Consider the following 19,600-nt stretch of genomic DNA (forward strand, 5'->3'; position numbering starts at 1 on the left):
AAAGTGACAGCAGAAACCGGTCCGATTGGTTAATTGATAATCACCTCTCAGGATGAGGCGTGTGGTCGTCCAATTCAACGGACATTATGTAATCCTCGGCTGTGACGTTTGAGCAGTACGGCTAAAAAAGTCGCGGTTAAAGATTAATCAGTCACTGACAAGTAGAGTAGCCGAGGTGTAAATCACGGATTTTCTTCATTCCATAATATATAGACGTGAAAAAATGTTAAGCACATATTTTTTTACGTCTCTATTCAGCCGCTCCAGGGATCAAAACTATCCCTAAACTTTCCACCCAAAACAGTAAGGGATGCAACCCCTGGGGGTAAAAACACTGCTCACACTATCGTTCGTTGATGGTGAATAACGTCCAATTAATTTGACTAAAAAATTTGACATCATTATCTAGAAATCCTAAAAAAATCGGTCTTCGGGGGTAAACTTTAGGGCTGGTTTTCACCTGTTAAACGGCCAAATTGGCACGTGAAAAAAAAAGGTGTTTAATGTTTTTCGAGGTACTATATCGCATCTTAGAATGAAGAAAATCGGTGAGTTACACCTCGGGTGTAACTCACCACCTACTTTTCTTGTCAGGGGCACGGCAAAACTTGAAAAAGCTCACCTGTGCCGCGGCTATGAAGAACAATTGGCTTGGTCTGAGGGCCTGGAGACCGGGAAGAGTTCGATCCTTGCCGTTCGTCAGGGTCTGCCAGGCCTGGTAGGATATTTGCAAGGCACCAATGTCGGCCATGTTTTCATTCCGGGTGACGTTCCAGTCGAACTGAAATCGCGGATCGAGTAATCGTCGTCTCAACTACGATTTTCTCCGAATTTTTCAGAGAAAAAAAAATTTCGTAAAGTTTTGTATAAAAAATTGTAAACATGCACAGTTCCTCACAAACCGTATCGATTTTCATAAATATTTGTATTTTTACAGTAACAAATCTACAAGCTACCACAATTTTTAAAGAAAATGACCAATTCTTTGCACGAAAAACTACGCATATTTACAATTTTGTACGAAATAATAGGAAATGTTTCAATTTCCATAAAAAAGAAATTCTAGGTAGTAGAAATTTTCACCAGAGTGAGACCGCGGTTTTTTTCTCCACTCACCTGGACGTCGACGCTGTTCCCGAGAAATTGAACTTTCTTCCAAAAACTTCCGGCGTAAAGCTTTGCGACGCATTCTATTCGCGCCTCCAAACGACGCCGCGACTCCGTCGTCAGCCAAAGCCACTCTTCCGGGTGATGACTGCGATGATGAACGTCGAAAGCGTGCAAGACCTCGTGACCAATCACGACGCCCAGCGTCGCGTAGGACATGTAACTCGGACCCACGTCCCATGGCCAGGCAGTCAACATCGCCGTTGGTATTACTGCAATTTGTATTTATATTATCAGTATAAAATTTATCAGGGTAAAATTCATCAGGATATACATAGGGAACAATAGTTCAATTGGACGTAATTCGCAACTTGGCGACAAAGTTGACACAACCCAAAAATTGGCATTTTTCAATCCAAACAAACAACTGTAAGTAAAAGCTATGCGTGTTTAAGAAAGTGTACTATTTATTGACACAGTACCAATTATTGACCTTTTTTGGTTGTACCTGTTCGATCCTTGGTTTTAAAAGTAACGAAAAATAAATTTCTACTATCTAACCCTATAGCAATTGATTTTAGTCATCGAGAAATTGACTATTTGTGCCGTCAATTTATAATTTTGAAAAATAAAAGTGTCACTAACTGGTCCGCTTACCTTACCTATTATTCTCTGCTCTGTGACGGCTAATTTTTCTACTACAAAAATGTCACATATCAAACTTATAGATTTAATCATGGATGCTTACCAATCGCGTTCACAGTCGAATCGTAGTAGGCATTGACGACGAATGGATGAGGCCATCTTCGGGGTACATGATAAAAGAAGTGAACGAATGGTGAATTTATTGTTGAATTGCGAGTAAGCCATTTTCTCTACTCACTTAGAGGTGATGTTGCCGCGAAGCGCGTCTCCCTTGACGGCTCTGATCTGCCTGAACCTTGTCACAACGTTTGAAAAGAAGTCGTGAGGGTCGACGACTACCTGAAATCGATAAGATTCGCCCCACAAGTCAGAAGTTTTTTACTACCAATCATATGTCGCGTAACCGGAACAGGCTCGTTTATGGGCGTCGAGTTGATGACGAATTAGATCAGTCGTCTGACATGAGGATAACATTACACTGGATGTATCAAAATAATCATCTATTTTTTTTCGAAATTCGAGTCCAAAATATTGTTCGAAGTGACGAAAAAAGAAGACTGTGCAAGTCTTATTCAGAGGCGCATCATCACGATTTTTTATTCCCCATTTAAACAGCATGGGAAAAATTTTTGTCAAACTTTGGAATTTTTTATCTCGGCAATGCATTAGTGTACTGGTTAGACCAGAACGTACTTTTGTAAGAAATTGACCTTTTTTCTAGAGCGTTCAATTCCCTACAAAAATACTTTCCGGTCTTATCGGTACATTAACGTGTCAACGACTTATAAAATTTCAAAGTTAAAAAAGAAAAATCTCCCATACAGTTTAAATGGGAAATAGAAAATCGAGGATGATGCACCTCTGAATATTAATATTAAGAGCTCAAACTTGGACAGCATGCTTTTTCCGTCGTTTGGAACAATATTTTTTACTTTGATTTGGAAAAAGAAAATTTCTATGGTCGATTTTTTTGATAGAGTCCAAAGTACGCGTACGATCAGGGATATTGGACGAGGGAAGTTTGATTTCCACCCCTCTTATTACCTCCGTCATTTCCATAGCGATTCTCGTGTTGTTCTGAAATCCTGGCCACACGTGAAACTTTCCCTCCAAAGCACGCAGCTTCAGAAGAGCCTGTGTTCGCGTCTCCTCGTCCAGCCAGGACATCACCAACATCCGTTCAGCGAGGGTGCTTTTTATGCGATCGAATAACCGCGTCACCTGAAAGCGGATAAAGGACATGAGGAATCCGAAATCGCCCGGACAAAGGGGAAAAATAAGCAACCCTCGAGGAGTTCGTGCGTCTGTTTCGTCGAAAAGAAAGAAAAACACAAACAGATTGCAGCGTGTCCTCGTTTTTCGATAAGACCATTGTCCAAACACTAAAAGCGTCGTTCGAATTCCCACGAAACGTGATAAAAACGCGCTTTCACTCTAAATCAGTTGAACGCGTCCACAGCTTTCGAGCTTAGCACAGCGTGTGCCAGAATTTGAATACTTGGCGCGATGTCTCTACCGCGGTGCCTCTGCAGCGGCGGAAACTGCCCAGGTAATTAATGCATTGCTGACGTTACCGAGAGCTTGCATAGCCAGCGGAACAGCAGCGTTGAAACGCCGTGCACGCCGGTCGTTACACCGAAACCGTGAAATAGTATAAAGATGAAATTTGCCAAGAGGGTAAAAATTAGTTTGTGTCTCTTTATAGGAGGCAAAGAAACGACGACGCGACAAAATAAATAAATAAGTTAATGTTAAAAAAAAAATAGGACAAAATTTACCCGATGATCCGGAGTCTTGAATTATCGGGAAAGGATACGCGCACACACGTGTCTCTGACCCGAAAAGCACAGGGGACAAGGTGGAAAAAAGATATCCATCTCGTAGGCTTTGAACCGTCAAATCTACACACCCTCTCTATATTTCAAGAAAAAGAGAAAAAAGAAAAAGAAAAATGAAAAGGTAGAGGGAGAAAAACTGAAGAATCTTGTGAAATAAATTTTCCCCCATGACAATAAATCATCCGGATAAAATTCCTTAACCTGTCTCGGAAAATATGTCGAGGTGAAGAGCGATTCCGAGCAGCTTACTCACCTTGTCGGCTACCGAGTTTAGATGCTGTTGGCTGTATTGCTGCACGTAAAGCGCCCCGACTGCCGAGCTGAACACCGCGGTTGACAACTTGCTGCACGAAGCGTTCCAGTTCTTGCTAGCGCTGACGTTAACCACGTCGTGAAGCGTGTCCCGGGCGTAGAGAAGCAGCAGGCCGTTGTGGATGATCCTGGGAAAAAGGAAACGCCGTAATTCCGTCATTGCGTTTTTTTTTTGTTTTTTTTTTTCTAACATAAACGATGAGAAGAATTGTCGAAGATTTTTTAAAACAATTGCAAATTCGCTGTTCGGCGCGGGCTTGAAGCTCCGGAATGTTTCAAGTTTGGAATTTTACCCTCGCCCCCGCGATTCGTTATCCTGTCATCGTCGCGTCATTCGAAAATCGATGATAATCTTGAATTCCGTCATCGGAATTCCTCCCCCACCGTATAAATCCCTCTCCCAAAGTTGTAGACCTTTATTTCAAGTTCCTTGGACAGTAGAGATCCGGGGTTTAACCAACGCGACCGATTTCATAATTAATCTGTCTCCTGCTGGGCTTGGTGCAAATCTGGGGGGAAGGGAGGGAGGCTTACCTCAGCCACGAAATCAACTCCGCATGCAACAGCGGGCGTTATATTAATTAATATATCATTCAGGCTTTTCTCAGCCTGCGCAGAACGGCTGATAATTATCGTTATTTCATCGATCTTTAGACGTCATCCACCCTACAGGGGTGAAAGTGTAAGGGTGGGAAAAAGAGAAATATAGACAACGAAACCTTCGCTCCTGACATCGGACAAACAAAGGAAAAGCTCTAACGACGAGAGTGGACGTCGCGTCGGTTGAGAGAAGCGCGGTAAGCTCGGGAGGAATTAACGACGATGAAAAAGTTCGCCGAATTCGGAAGCTGGGGTAAGAATTTCGTCAACGCCTCAAGAAGCGACCCAAAATTCTTTGGCAACGGTTTCTCAAGCAGGGTCCGGGTATCGTCTTGAAAATTTCAAGAGTGCTCAGATGCCGAAGACCCAGGCAAAAGCTCAACTTCCACGGGTCTCGCCCCACGGCTTGTTCGCAACGCTTGACGCGCCGAAAATTCTCCCGCTCATAGAGAATACGAGACGATCACAGGTTTCCTCCACTTTGCGAAGGGTGGGTATGTCAAAAGCCACCGCGAAACCCTAACCAGAACATGCGGGGCAAGATTTTCAGGGTGAATGACGAGGGGGAAGTACGAGAGCTTTTGTTGATATTGGTATAACAGCGGCGATAAGAAGCTCGGGGGTAGAAAAAAAAAGCCCCGGAAAGAAAATACCCAGGACTAGATATTTTGCTTCGGTTAATGGAGTCTCTTCTCTTCTGTACCTACTTGGGGACTGGGACTCAGGGGTTGAAAGAAAAAAAGGAAAGGAATTTACGGAAACATACCGAGCGAAAATAAATAACGACGTTACGGATCAGGAAAAAGTGTCAAAAAGAAAATAAGATCTACATCTCGAAGATTGAATCCATCAGCGGATAAAATTCGCGTATTACAAACACGGTGCTGGTTAAAATAATAAATTAGAACACCGTTCTTGCGGCGAAAAGTGGGGGGGGGGGGGATAAAATTTGACGATGGTTTTTTTCACGTAAACAAAGACGAGATGAAACATGGAGCCAATTACGGTGAAACATTAGCCGGATGCTGAAGCGTAGATAGACGAAGACGATGATCGTATCCCGTTTCCGCAAATTGTGTGGAAGATGAATTTTTCCCCGGATGTTGTGTAATAATCGGGTATCATTTTACCGAAGGAATCGTCCGATGATGAATATAAATAAAATGAGCAACTGTCGACACGTTTCGCAAGCTGGGGAGAACTTACAATTACTACGTGGAAATTTGTAAGCGACGAAAATTAAACTCACCTGCGGGAGAAACGGTTCAGCAATTTCCCCAGACTCCGGAAGTAGTGAGGCGCTGTGACGTAGACGTAAATCACCTGATCCTCAGGCCCGAGAAGTTCTTGATCGTGATTGCGATCAGCGCCTAGTACTTCACCGAACAGCGTCCCCCACCTTATCTAACCAAAGGAACATCGACTGAGTTTTGTGGCAAGCAGTGGAAATAAGAATGCCCAAAAAATAAACGATTTCGATTGAATCGACTATTTTTCAAACTCCGTCAACCGACCAACTCGATTATTTTTTTCTCGCAATCGGTTATTGTTTTTTACTCCCATGAACGATGCAGTGCAATATCGATTTACGTGATTAAAGTATCAATTAACATCATTGTCTTACTTACTAAGTACCTATTTGATATAATCAGTCAAAGGCGAATTTTTACCTAAAATTTAAAAATAATTTGAATGAAACTACAAATAGTCAAAAAAACTTTCCCGCTATTACGACTACGCGCTAAAATTTGCGAAATATTGGTTTCAGATGCACCATTTAAAAAAAAAATCGGAAATAATTGATTAATCGACTAATTTTTAACCAATGAATAATTGAAATAGGATTCGATATCCTCTTTCATTTTCATTCACACACGCTACCTTGTAATTTATCCATTATTATTTGAAAATTCAACACAGGGACGAATAATGGGGGAACAAATTTTAAGATTCTGTGAAACGGTCTTGAGGGGGCGACAAAAAGTTGATGTACCGAAATCGCGTCGAGGGGTTGAAACCCCGCGGAATGGTTCGAGTGGTGGAAAACCGCGAGGAGTGAGGAAAAAAAGAGCGAAATAAGAAGGGAAAGTTTGAAGAACTTTTACGTGTGCACCCCGCTGACGAAAGTAACCGTCTATTTTTCTTATATATCATTTGAGATGTAGGGGGTAACCTGCAGGGTGAGATTACGGATATAGCCACGCCCACCGACCGACCGTCAACCAAAGTTGGGGATGTTTTTTCAACTCGGTTCATTCGTCGAAGTAAGAAACGAGGATGGGAAAGGGAGGAAGTGCCATTGTTTGTTTTGCTCTTATCCGCGCTTTCCTTTACATCGTTCAGTTTCGTCCCGTTATTGCAACATCCGCAGCTATCCGTCTTCGGTCGGAACAAACCGTGGAATATAAGAAAATGAAAAGAGAAATAAAAGAAAAAAAAGTGAAATAAAATACGAGTGGTTCGTTTTTTTTCGCGTTCACGTTGGGGAAAAATTGTTAGATTTTCTGAAATCCTGCGGTAAGACTCGTCTTATCCTCGCGTAAAAGCGAGATATTTTTGGCAAATCGAAACGAGTTACTTTTCGCGGATCTTCGAACGACTTACATAACCGAAATTCTCCTGCAATGAGGTGAGATTGTGCGCCAAGAATCCCCGCTGATCCATCCAGTTGTAAAGGTCCTTGTGTCGCGGATAAATCTGTGAAAGGAAGTAACACCGATTTGTTATATGTTTTTTTTAAAAAGGAGCCATTCGAGGGTAGAAGAGACGAGAGAAGAGGAAGAAAAGGGAATGAATTGAGGAAGCTTACTCCGTCGGTAAGAGAGGTCCCGCCTACCTTGTTGAGCATGGAACAAAACAGGAGAATTTGGTTCGTTTCGTTCTCCCTTTCCTTGGCGCCCATATTTTTTGGCAAAAATCCCTGAAGTATCTTCTCCATCTGAAGTAGCCTCTGCTCCTCGACTCTGAGCTGCAAAGATCGTTGCTATCAGTGTGAGAGAAGGAACGCAGAAAATCATTAACGTTATCCTCGCAATATTTCCGCGTAATTATAGCAATCGGATTAAATTGCATTCGGTTTTTATTATTCCCCGGGAATATGCGACAGCTGAAATCCCCCTTCAGGCAGCCAGGCGAACGGCTCAATTTGCGGTGACTCAATTTGCATGTTAAACAATTGACTTATTTGCTCGACGCGACCGTTGGAGCTGATCGAAAATTCAAAATATTCGTTCAATGTGATAGCCATCGCGGTAAAAAGGGAGGGACGGAGGGAGAGAAGGACGATGAAAGCTCATCCCGAACCAAATATTTTCACCGCCCTGCAACCGCCGGAATACCGCTAATTAATTATCAAGGGCTTCGAGAATATTCGCGAAAATACAAACATCAAAGTTATTTTTGGACGCCTAAGTCGCGACGGTGAATCGATAACTTTTATTCTCTTTTTACTTGTTTATTTTTTTCCTACCCCTATTCATTTCGAGCCGGCGTTTATTTTTAGCCTGAGATGTTTGAACGATCATAGACCGTATAGAATCAAAATGGAATGAAATAGCTCGACTCACTCAAAAAAACTTCACGTTTTTCCTCTAGTGACGTTTTTCTTTTTTTTTTATACCCACACCGCATGATATATTATATGATATATACACACTCTATATATTTTTTACAGAATTTACTCACAAGTCGATCCACGCTTGTCAAAATCGAGCACAGTCATCATTTTTCATTTATAAAAATCGCTCTTTCAGTCGATTTTCGAAACGTTCGAGGACGTGTAATACATATGTATTATGCCTACATGGTATATGTATAATATAGACGTCTACTTTCTGATAATCAATTTATACTACCCCGGTAGTAATTTCTGCGTAAGGTTCTGCAAGCTAATTTCGAGGCTTGATTGACCCTGTACGAAGACGTTAATTACCTTACCGACGTAGCGATTCGTGTACAAGTCTATATACACGTATGTGTGCGTAGTAAGTGTATTATTATTAGGGTGTTGCTTAACCCGGTTCACTTTGAAACGAAAATGCCTTAATTTTAGTAAAGAAACACTTTTAGGACGATTTTGAGATGTGTTACAATTAGACGTGTTTCAGAAATTGAGTTTTTTTTTCCCCTTCAAAATTAGCGTTTTTCTCGCGATTTGAGAATAATTTCACAAAAATGAATCGCTGCGATCGATTTGTCGGAAAATTTTACCCGCATTTCACGTACTTGACAATTATTTAATACGTAGTGTATCTCGAGAAAATCGTAAAAAACAAAAATCAACATCGTGCACCATAGTGTACAAAAAAAGGAACGGAATAAAAAGATCATTTTTTAATTTCGACCGGCTCACCCCCCAAATTGGTTCCGAATAATTCAGAAATAATTTCCCAATTTCTTCAGATTTTTATCCCCCCTCTAACTCGTGTCCGTAAGAGAGAACGGATATCGATAGAATTCGGTGTTTAAGGGATTTCTGGGCTCGTTGGTTACGAGTCTGAACTCGAAATTTGAAAATTCGAAATGGTGAATCCAATATGGCGAATCAAAATTCAAAAAGTCATTCTATTTCGATAAAACTCGGTGCCCGGGGTTATTCGAAGCCGTTAATTACGAATCTGAACGTCAAATTGCGAAATTCAAAATGGTGGATCCAATATGGCAACATCAAGCGAACATCCGAGTACCCAAGTACTCGGTCGGTAAAGCAGATTGAGCCGGAAACCCCCCTCATATATCCACCGTCGTAAAATTCGCCCCGTTACTCGACGCCATATGTTTCGTATAATTAATTCCGAGTCACCGAATGTCTCAGACTTCCGGTTTCTACTTAGCTCTAGTAGTCGGTTACTCGATCGGTAAGGCAGATTTAGCCATAATCCCCCCTTATATATCTACTTACGACAAACACTCGTGCACACAGTTTAGCCAAAGTGAATATAGCAAATCGAAATATGAAAGGTGCTAAGACCGATGTAGGTACTCGCGAATAAATCTGTTACAGAATCGCTGGAATAAAGATCGTTGAAAACTGCACGTAGCAGGATTTTTCCTCGGTGAATGTATGGTAACTAAAGCAATATGTCTGCAATGGGTCGCTGGGTTCAATGCATGTACCTACTTACTCTTGAAATTTCAACGAGATTGGCGTGTATAAGGGATAGACGGAATACGAGCTGTAAGAGAGAAGAAGAGAGAAGTGAAGAAAGGAAAGTTGGGCGGGAAAAGGCGATTTATACGCACACAGACTGTTCCTGGCTTTTATTCCTCGGGCTTACACCCGAATTTACAAACTCAGTCTGTACCTTTTATACGTATAACCTGTAATATCTTCCGGCATGAAATATGTGAAACGCAATTTATACCGGTGCAAAAATACGAAAACGGCGTCTCGTCTTTATATCTGCGGAAGAGGCGCGGCGATCAGGAGGATTTTTTATACCACAAGAAACTTGATCTCCACTTGATTGATGTCCGTTTATATAAATTCCGATAGAATACGTACGATTTTCGTGTATGTATGCATTATATTACGTTACACATACACGTCTATATGCGTACATATGTACGTAGACGAACACCAATAAAGATTCGGAATCCGTGACGGTAGTCGTTTCGGAATTTCCTTTTCGTATATACACGGATATAAACACCTCGTGAGCTTTAATGGAAACATATCGAGTCGTTCAAATATCTAGGACACCGTCCTATTACTCGATCGGAAAATATGCTGTATTTCACGGGCAGGCATTACACCTCAGAGTTCGAAACTAACTCGGCTTCCAAGCACCTTCGATCGATTTTCGAAATGACTAGAAATTAAAAGACGCGCTGTGAAAAAGTTTCAGTCGAGAAGAAATAACAAAAAAAAAAAAACTACAGCTTCCCTGATAATTTCCACTCGATTAATTGTGTCATTTCGCAACATTTAATTTTACTCTGCTTCGTCCGTTATTAAAAAAGTAGATATCCAACATGAATTGCTCGTGTTGTTTGTTTGTTTTTTTTTTCTTGGTTTTGTGCAAGGCAAAAATCTTGACCGCTAATTTTTTTACCGGGTTGTACAAGGATGAAATTTTTTTTATTCTTTAATCGGTACGCACGTCGTCACTTGGTAGAAAATAATCACCTCCGCGCGGGTTCAAAGAGCAGGCAGCGGCGAAGCAAAGGAAAAGGGAAAAGGAGAGAACCGCAAAAAGTGAGCAATTATGAAGAGCTAGATTGAAGCGTGTGTGGAATACGGCTGAGGAAAACGGGTTCGTTTGATCGCGTGTTGAGCTTACATCTCTCGTCTTGCAGCCCGGATTTCACCATGAATCAAAAAGAAAACTAGAATTCACCTGCATATCCCTCCTTTGCTTTCAGCTCCTTCTTTATACGGTAAAAAAAAGATAATGTGCAATGGCACAGAAATTACACAGACGTATATACAGACTTTCTACGACGCGAGGAGTTCGCTGAGAAAAATTTCATTTCTTATAGTAACTAGAAAAATAGATTAAAACAGGTATCGTTGAAAATAAAAACTGTCAATGAATATTGTTGGGATTACGAAAAACGAGGTACGCCTAACCATTTTGCAATGTTGTCGATCCTTTTTTGGTAATTGCAACGCAAAATCAGTTTGTTCAATTTACTCTACTTTTTTTTAGTTAAATAAGGCTTCAACGTCAATTTATCGTTGCACAAGCATTAAATTTTCGCAACTGAAATGTTATTAATATTTTTTAAAACTTGACGATTATAATTTAACAGGGTATAAACAATTTATCGAGGTGAAATCAGGGATAAGAAGAATCGTAAATGAGAAAAATTAGTGTAAAACGGTAAAAAACATGTATATGTTATATATAATATAAACATACACGTGCGTCGTTAGTTATATGTCGGTATAAAAACTAGAAAGGATATTATTTATTGCCAGCTACATGCAGGGTCCTGGATTTATAGCTTAATATGTGGTAGAGATTTCTAAGGGAAAAGGTTGGATGCCAGAGATGGAGGTTTGGCCAAAGGCCCAGCCAAGAGAAGAGGAAGGCGGTCTGATACCGAAGTCGTAAAAATCTACGACGAATCCAAACTCGCGTCTATACGAGTAAATAAAAAAAGAGAAAAAAAAAACAAATAAAGAAGAAAAGAAGAAAATAAGCAAAAAAGAATAGCAACAGGATCAAGAACGGAATAGAGAAAAAAAAAAAATTGGCAAATATGATTTACAGTGAAAGTTGTAAATTTATCTGATTTGCGGAAAAGATCTGAGACATTTATACGCAATGTGACGAATGTGGATAAATTTCCGGTATATCATTAAATGAATACTTGCCTTTATAAACGTGTAGGCTTTACTCTCGACGACGTTGTTACCCTGCATTTTCAGCTCGTCGCTCGGTAAGAAATTGTCCTGCAGCCATTTCTGTAACACGTATAAAATATTCGTTATAAAACCTGAAACAAGCCGAATATTCAAAGGGGTTGATTTATACGACGAGACGAAAGACAAAGTTGGAGGGCTGTAATACGTATAGTTTATGCCGACGGGAAAAAAGGAGCTACGGCGAAAGGTTCGAAAGAAAAATTACGCTTCCCAAAAGAAGGAAAAAAAGGAACTTCACAATTTAATTTAAAGAGCCTTGGCTAGGCAAAAAATGACACTTTTTATTAATTTCATCACCAGACATTCATATATATATATATATATTTATATCATATAATATATAGATATAATTATATATTCACAAACTGCGAAGATGTTGTTAAAAATACAAAAATCGGAAGTAGAGAAATTATTAATAAAAGCTATAAAGAAAAAGTCGATGCTTCGTTTTGAATCGTTTGAAAATTATTGAAACTGTAATAGATTAGTTTATTTTGTTCAGAAGACTCTTATTTTTTTGCAAATTCATTGGATCACATTTATTAAAATCTTTATTGCGCAGTGTATATTGCGTTAGGATCAACAATTTTGCGATAAGTTGTCGACTACGGAAACGAGAGAAAAATCCGTTTCAGTGACTTTGTGGAAAACAGTCTTTTGAGAAAAATGAGTCTAACAATTATTTCAACACGATATCAAAAAATAAAAAAATAAAACAATCAACATGCGACAATCTGGCGATAGAATGAAATAAAAAGATGCGTATTTTCGGACAAGGAACTTCTTTAATCGACGAAAAAACTTCACCCCGTGGTCTAATTTCCCCCCCGAGCATCGCGCGTTGATTCCCACTTCGTCGATTATGCTCGCGTCCGGATGTCGCGAAAGTTTTCGCCCTGCGAAACCGCCCTCGGAATGAGGATGAATTTCCTCGGTGTCAGTAGCGGAGCTGATCTTGGCCCGAGGCCAGAAAACGACGCCCCATCCCCAGGATTTAACCGGCTCCTGGATGTCCTGCGGCGCCGATTTCTAACCCCGACGGCGACGGCGTTCCTCTCGTATATCTTATTTAGCAAAGGTTATTCCGCAGCGATGATGCGGAATCGGGATAAACGCGCTACGCTCGATGCGAATTCTTAATTGTTTCACGCCGAATTATACAGATATGAAAGTTTTTCAGCCGAGAACGTGCTGACGAGGGACGGAGTTTTATTTTCGTCAAAATTGATTTTTTTTTTTTTTTTTTTTTGCTGAAAGAAAATGGGAAACGCCATCGCATTCGGTGCGTCGAAATACGTCATAAAATATACTTCCTTATTGATTTGTCAGTTTTTCGAAAAAAATTTGTAGGGCTGTGTTACAGTAAAAGAAAAAAAAAAAAGGAGACACCAAAATCAAAATTCATTCACTCGAGGTTTAAATCTCTGAGAAAACGACTGCGCGATGAAACATTTGGAATATATCAAGTAATATCATGATTTTATTAACAGTGAATATTGCCAATTTTCCGATGACACATCGTCCTACAAAAATCAATAAAAATCGAATCGATTTAAAGAAATTATTCCAGACCTGTAGTGTAACAATATCGCAGACAAAACAACGCGACATTTCTCGGCAACAGGCAAACTTTTACGAATTAAAAAAGGGTAAATTATTTTTCTAGGATCGAGTAATCGTTGCATTATCAATGAATTTCTCTCTCCCTCAGTGACATGGAAAATGATTTCACGTAATTTCCTCCGCATAATTCGGATCGAATCACCTCAATAAATCAAATTACACGGGAAATCTATTTCCGTAGGTATTCGGTCTTCGTGCAAGCAGGTAAGTATCAGAATTTATATGTCTACTCGTTACGTTCTGCTATACGGAGCAACAAAAATCCGAGCTGAGCAAGCAGGCAACGCGAGAAGCATCGATTCGTCGGTTCGCGTTACGTCCACTCTTTTTCTTTGTCTCTGTCTACGATTCATCCGCAGTGTTTAAATAGTGATTTTTTCCCCTCCCCCTCACTCACGCTCTCACGATCCCTCTCTCTCTCTCTTCGTTCCGGCGTTCTTTATTTTATCTGATCTATCCCAACCCTCCTAGCCCTCTCCGTTTCGTTCCTTTTTTCATTCCTTGTTTTTTCGCCTCTTTACCGCACTTTCTCTCCATTTTACCAAAGCTCTGACAATGAGGTGAACAAAGCGAAGCCGCCTTCTATTTTTTAATCGGAAGTCAGCTGGCGGTGACTTCATTCATCATCGTTTAAACGAGATGGAAAATTTAAATGAATTACTGGCAAATATATTATACCCTCGAGTTTGTCCTCTTCTTCCTCTCCGCACATCTTACAACTGATCGTACAACTGACAAGTTCGTTGATCGTTCTTTGTCTATTTTACAAAATTGAATTGAATATCTTCGGAAAATAATACAGGCACAAGAAAGCATCGTTTTTGTAACTTGCTTACTTCGTTTCCCTTCCGGTTTCATTTTTCTCTCCACATTTCTTGACAGACCCTTCATCAAATTTTACACCAAATTTTTCCCCAGTCTAATTTTCCCACGTCGGCGTGACGTGATGGCCGTGCAGCCGATGTGGCTCGCGTAATATGAGTGAGTGTCGATTTGTCTTTTATTTTTTATTTTTTTATTTTCTATATTATTTTCCTCTTTTCCATTTTCTTTTTTTCTTCCTCCTTCGTCACGATGACGCAGACAGGGGGTTGAAAAATTGCCCAAACGACCTTCGCCACTAAAGAAGTCAATCTTCACCCCGGCAGTGAAGCGTGTTTTTCGATTTGAAATTGTGCGAGCTTCGCAGTTCATTTATATTCACGTATCTTTGATTGATCTCGAAAAGCAGAAAAAGAACAAAAGGAAATAAGAATTAGTATATTACGTAACAAGGAGGCAAACCTCATCTTTTCCAGCCGAGCGTAAGTTTGCAATATTAGTCGTAGATGCGCCGAAGACGAATATTGCAAACCATGGCGGATTCGATTCCACCGTGTTATTAAAGTGTTTTTTCCGTGGATCCGAAAATCAGTGATATTAGAGCAATATTTCAGGTCATCGCTTAAATTACGCTAAATTCTTTGGTGTAGTTGTGAATTTGGTTTTTTTTTTTTTTCATAAAACATTCACGCATTATTTGATTCCAGTAGATTTCAAGTATGATTTCAGTTACAAGTACGAATTTAGAATTCAGTATAATTTCAGTAGAGCGAGAAATCTTTTCGATTTCAGTATTATTCCAGTGATAAAGTGTAACTTCAGTTCAAATTCAATTTGAGGTTAGGATCGCGTAATGTCAGACTTTTTCGCGACGGCGCATGCGCGGAGTGCGGAAAAGACCGCTTTCAACTCCTCCGCGCATGCGCATTGGCAGGCTGACTCTACGATCACAGAAACGGATGATTCGTGTACGGAAAACACGCGTGAAAAAACGCGTAAAACATGTTCGGGTTGTATAAAAACTATTTTACGACTACCTCTGTTGACGCTGCCGCGGAATAGCCGTAATCGGTTTAGACGATATTTCTCCGTAACTATCGAATTAAAACGCAGGCAAATGTGTAATATGAAAAGAAAATAACAAAAAAACGACTAAATCGCGTTTCAGAAAGCTTACACCAAGCTTGAACAAGCTTTCGCGAAAGTCTTGCACCTATAAAATGTAACTGAATTTTACAACCCCAACAGTGCAGAATATTTTGCCGTTACGCGCGGTGTTAAATTATCCGTAACTTTCGAAATGGGTCGTCGGAATTATGGACGCACTGCAGAAACGCGAAAAGTCCGCGCTACGTTATACGATGCACACCTATATAATATATAATAATGTACATACATAATGCGGTTTCTTTCCCGTCAATTTTCGTGTTTGAGAACGTAGAATTTACGAATAAAATTACGATTATTAATTACGATAGGCTCTAGTTTTTATACTATTGTAGTATTGTAAGGAGGTCAATGATTTCTAATGTATTCATGATTTTGATCGTAAGTTCTACGTTCTCGAACACGAAAAATTGACGGAAATAATCATTACAACAAAAACTAATCTGTGTGGTATTTTTTTTCTTTTTCTGACAAACCTTAGATACTGAATGAAAAAAATCGAATTTTTCATCTAAATAGTGCTTTCTTCAGTCAGATGTAAGAATGCCGATAAAATAAATAACTGGAGGAAATTTTGAAAAATTACCCTTAATCCTCTAGGATCTTTGATCTTAAATCTTAATAATCGTAAGACCACTCAGATTATACCAAGAGCAAGAAAAGCACTGTTGGCCAGTGAAATGAAAGGCAAAAATACCGGTCGAAGTATATAACGTTCCTCTATCTTTTTATCTCTTTCTCTTCCCTCTCTCATTCTCCACCGCATCGCGAATACATATATATGTATACATAAAGCAACGTGCGGCTACTTGCGAATATCTCTTATTCACGGACTGCTCGATCCTCCCGAGCATAGACAGAGAAACGGTGTCGGCATAATATCCCGTTCATCGTTGCTCTACTACCTACGCACGCCTAGATCAACGAGCCCCCGGAGGTCCGTTGCTCGGAACAAAATATTATGCATCATTTCGAATGAGAAATGGAAAAGTTTCGAAAATTGAAAAGAACAGGGTCAATGTTTTGTACTACATTTTCACACAGCCGTTGGGAATGAAACGAGATGTAAAGAAATTTTTTGAAGACGTTATAATCCGTTGGAAATATCCCGTTGTAACAAAGTTGCGGAAAGTTTAGGAAGACTACTTTTGTACTTGCAAGAAGTTTATCACACACACACATTTTGCATTTTCTTTAGAATCGTAGGTGAAGATTCGTAAGCCAAAAAAAAAAAAAAATACAAACCAAAAAAATCATCATCGTTGAATAAAATTTCAAGAATCCTGTTGTTGAGTTTCGATTGGTTGGTGACTCGTTGATGAAAGATTCGTATATCGTATTTGATCGATGGTAATGTTCCGTGAACAGAATCACGAGTTTGGAAACGAATTGGAATTTTTTTAATCGACATGCGTATCGATGACGTCAAACTTGGGTCAAACTTGGATGGTAAAAAAAAAAAAAAATACAGTTTTCCGAATAACGTCGAGAATGAGTAATAGCATAGAATTGAAGAGATCCGACGTCGTTGATACAATTGGCACGTAAAGATATTTCAATTGGTTTACAAGATCGTAATCCTGATAACGAGACTTTACGAACGATGAAGTACGATTCGCGAATCTTCGTCAACGATTTACTAACTAACGGTCTTTGAAAATATCAATGTTGTCAAGATGGGAGGCTGGAATAACGTACATGAAAAATACATATGTACAGATAGACGTACAGAGTTCGTGCATAGTTTTCATTCCCGATCGATGCATCGCCTTCATGTTGCAGACGTATACTTTCGCAAGCACGTTATACAAGGTATAACTTGGTCAGGTATTGAAAGATTTATTGGCTCGAGGATAGAAGCTTTTCCCTCACGGGATTGGAGATCCTCCGCCTTTTCTGCAGGGAGAGAGTCGAGGAGTCAAGAAGCTCGGAAGCTCGGAAGCTCGGAAGCTCGGAATCTCGTGTTGTACGTACGGCACACGCATACGTGAAAATGCGCACGGATTTGTCTTCGGGTATGTTTGCGTGTGACGGCGAGAGAGGGCCGGAAAGGGCTGCGGACGCGAGGCGAGCTTTGAATTTACTCGAATAACGGAAAACCGAGCGAAGTGAATTCAGCGAACACCGCGGGCTCTTGTAGCTAACTTCCATTTCAAGATCGCCCGCAGGATCGTCCCTCACCGCGTGCTTTCCGTTCACCTCAGTTTTCCCGAAAGCTCTTAGACACGCGTTGATCGACTCGATAAGCATCATGCGGGTTGCGTGTTTAGTAAATAAATAGAGATACGCAATTAAAGAGGGGGCGGGGTTGAAATTACAAGTTTGAAAAGTTCCGAAAGGACAAAAACGCGACAAGTCAAAGTTCCGAAAGTGCGAAAAAGAGAATTCTGTGAACTTATTTGTGGCTTGGTGAAATTTTTACCAATTTGATCTTTATTCGTTTTGGATTTTCGATATTTTTACGTTCGTAATCCTGGTCTCTCTCATTTTCGGAATCTTGCTTTTCGGAGCTTTGAACCAATTTCTTTATTTCAAGTTCCGCCACCAAATATTACAAAACACGGCGCTCTCGGAACATTTCAAATTCGGAATCTTAAACCCATCCGTCGAAGAGGAGAATCAAAATAGGATGAAAACATTATTTTTCAAAAAATAAATTCCACAGAACAAGTAACATCAGTTGTTCACCGTTTTTCCAATTTTTTTATTACGGGCACTTGCAACCTCCTTCAATTCTCTCATTCTACAAAATGAAAAACGAATCTTTTCTCTATCACTGGGAAATTGTTTTGAATTTTCGCACGGTCAACAGATAATACTTGACTACCCCCAGAAAAATCAAATCGATGAGACGAAGTGAAAAATATGCGGCACGGAAAAACGATCCGGATGAGATAAAAATTGAGAGAAGAAAAAGAGGATGAAGAAGAAGAGAGGAAGAAAAAAAAAAAAAACATCTCTCACCGCACAACGCAATCTACTCACGTCTGACCCGCGATATTCGTTTCGGTACCGAATGATTCTCCGCTAGGAAATCCGTTCGAAATTGAAAAAGCCTTTTTTCTGTCATGTAACACTTCATTTTTCACCCGTATCTGGATTACGCAATGGTTTCCGCATAGATACGCTCACACCCACGCATATATATATATATATGTATATAATAGATATATTGAAAACACAAATACGCGTTCCCGCATATTGCCATGGGTGAAGAAGAACAGGGAAAAGGGAAAGTGAAAAAAAGAAATGTATATCCTCATGCTCCTTCATCCGTAACCCTGAACGGGCTTCTCGTTCTATATTATATATTATACAATACTATACATAGGTATACACAATGTATATACATATCATATACATATATATATACATATTGTATAATACAAGCAGCGATACTTTTTTAGATTTATCTTCGAGCCTGAAGCCGATTGTCATTATTCTTTTTATTTATTTTTTTTTTTCCTTCCTTTCGCCTTTCCGCTTCCCCGCTGTTTTCGCATCGTTTTTTCTTTTTTTTTTTCTTTTTTCTTTTTAATTTTTTGTTTCACTCTTTCGCGCAACATTTTTTGTTCCGTGTGTGTTTTTTCGTTATTTCCGGCTAATACGCGCGTGTGTCCTGAACAATAACGCGAGAGCTTTTTTTCATCAAAACACACACTTGTCACATTCCATTTCACGCCGGGCAGAGCGTACGATTATCATTGTTGCTTGATAAACAATTGAATTAATTTACCATGCTAGCTTGTTCCCGCTTAATACCCGAACACCTTCTTTCTCTGAGAGAAATTATTCCCTCTGTGTACAAACACGGTAACGCATTTGTGACGTACAGAATCCGTTTCAAATTTCATTTATTTCATTTTGATAATTTAATTTAATTCAACCATATTTCCGTCGCAATTTTTTTTTTTTTTCAATCCAAACTTTAGTACGTTTAGTCAGATACTCGTTTTCAAACGTTTGTATTATCGAATTACAGCCATCGTAATCACACGATACAGATAAAGCTTAACGACCTAAGAAAAGAAAACAAGAGTAACGGAGAGCGTAAATATTATTACGCTACAATTAAGTCTCTAACGATAGTTTAAACGGCTAGTCAGACTCGAAC

General features: G+C 39.7%; 1 protein-coding gene across 5 annotated transcripts in view; it reads right to left on the minus strand.

The window, feature by feature from the left end:
- Positions 1-19,600, minus strand: part of LOC124179797 (neprilysin-3-like) — a 50,434-nt gene that overhangs the window by 2,282 nt on the left and 28,552 nt on the right. For 3 of the 5 annotated variants that reach the window (XM_046564553.1, XM_046564552.1, XM_046564556.1), the window contains 11 exons: positions 11,824-11,913; positions 7,339-7,485; positions 7,107-7,199; positions 5,752-5,906; positions 3,844-4,030; positions 2,797-2,973; positions 1,991-2,091; positions 1,856-1,911; positions 1,117-1,379; positions 623-814; positions 45-121 (listed from right to left, as the gene is read on the minus strand). In XM_046564553.1, the coding sequence (XP_046420509.1) occupies positions 45-121; positions 623-814; positions 1,117-1,379; positions 1,856-1,911; positions 1,991-2,091; positions 2,797-2,973; positions 3,844-4,030; positions 5,752-5,906; positions 7,107-7,199; positions 7,339-7,485; positions 11,824-11,913 (1,538 nt within the window). The remainder of the gene's footprint in view (positions 1-44; positions 122-622; positions 815-1,116; positions 1,380-1,855; positions 1,912-1,990; positions 2,092-2,796; positions 2,974-3,843; positions 4,031-5,751; positions 5,907-7,106; positions 7,200-7,338; positions 7,486-11,823; positions 11,914-19,600) is intronic. The other 2 variants (XM_046564554.1, XM_046564555.1) reach the window with 2 other exon arrangements.

The sequence above is a fragment of the Neodiprion fabricii genome, chromosome 4 (assembly GCF_021155785.1).
Source record: "Neodiprion fabricii isolate iyNeoFabr1 chromosome 4, iyNeoFabr1.1, whole genome shotgun sequence".
NCBI classification, from domain to species: domain Eukaryota; kingdom Metazoa; phylum Arthropoda; class Insecta; order Hymenoptera; family Diprionidae; genus Neodiprion; species Neodiprion fabricii.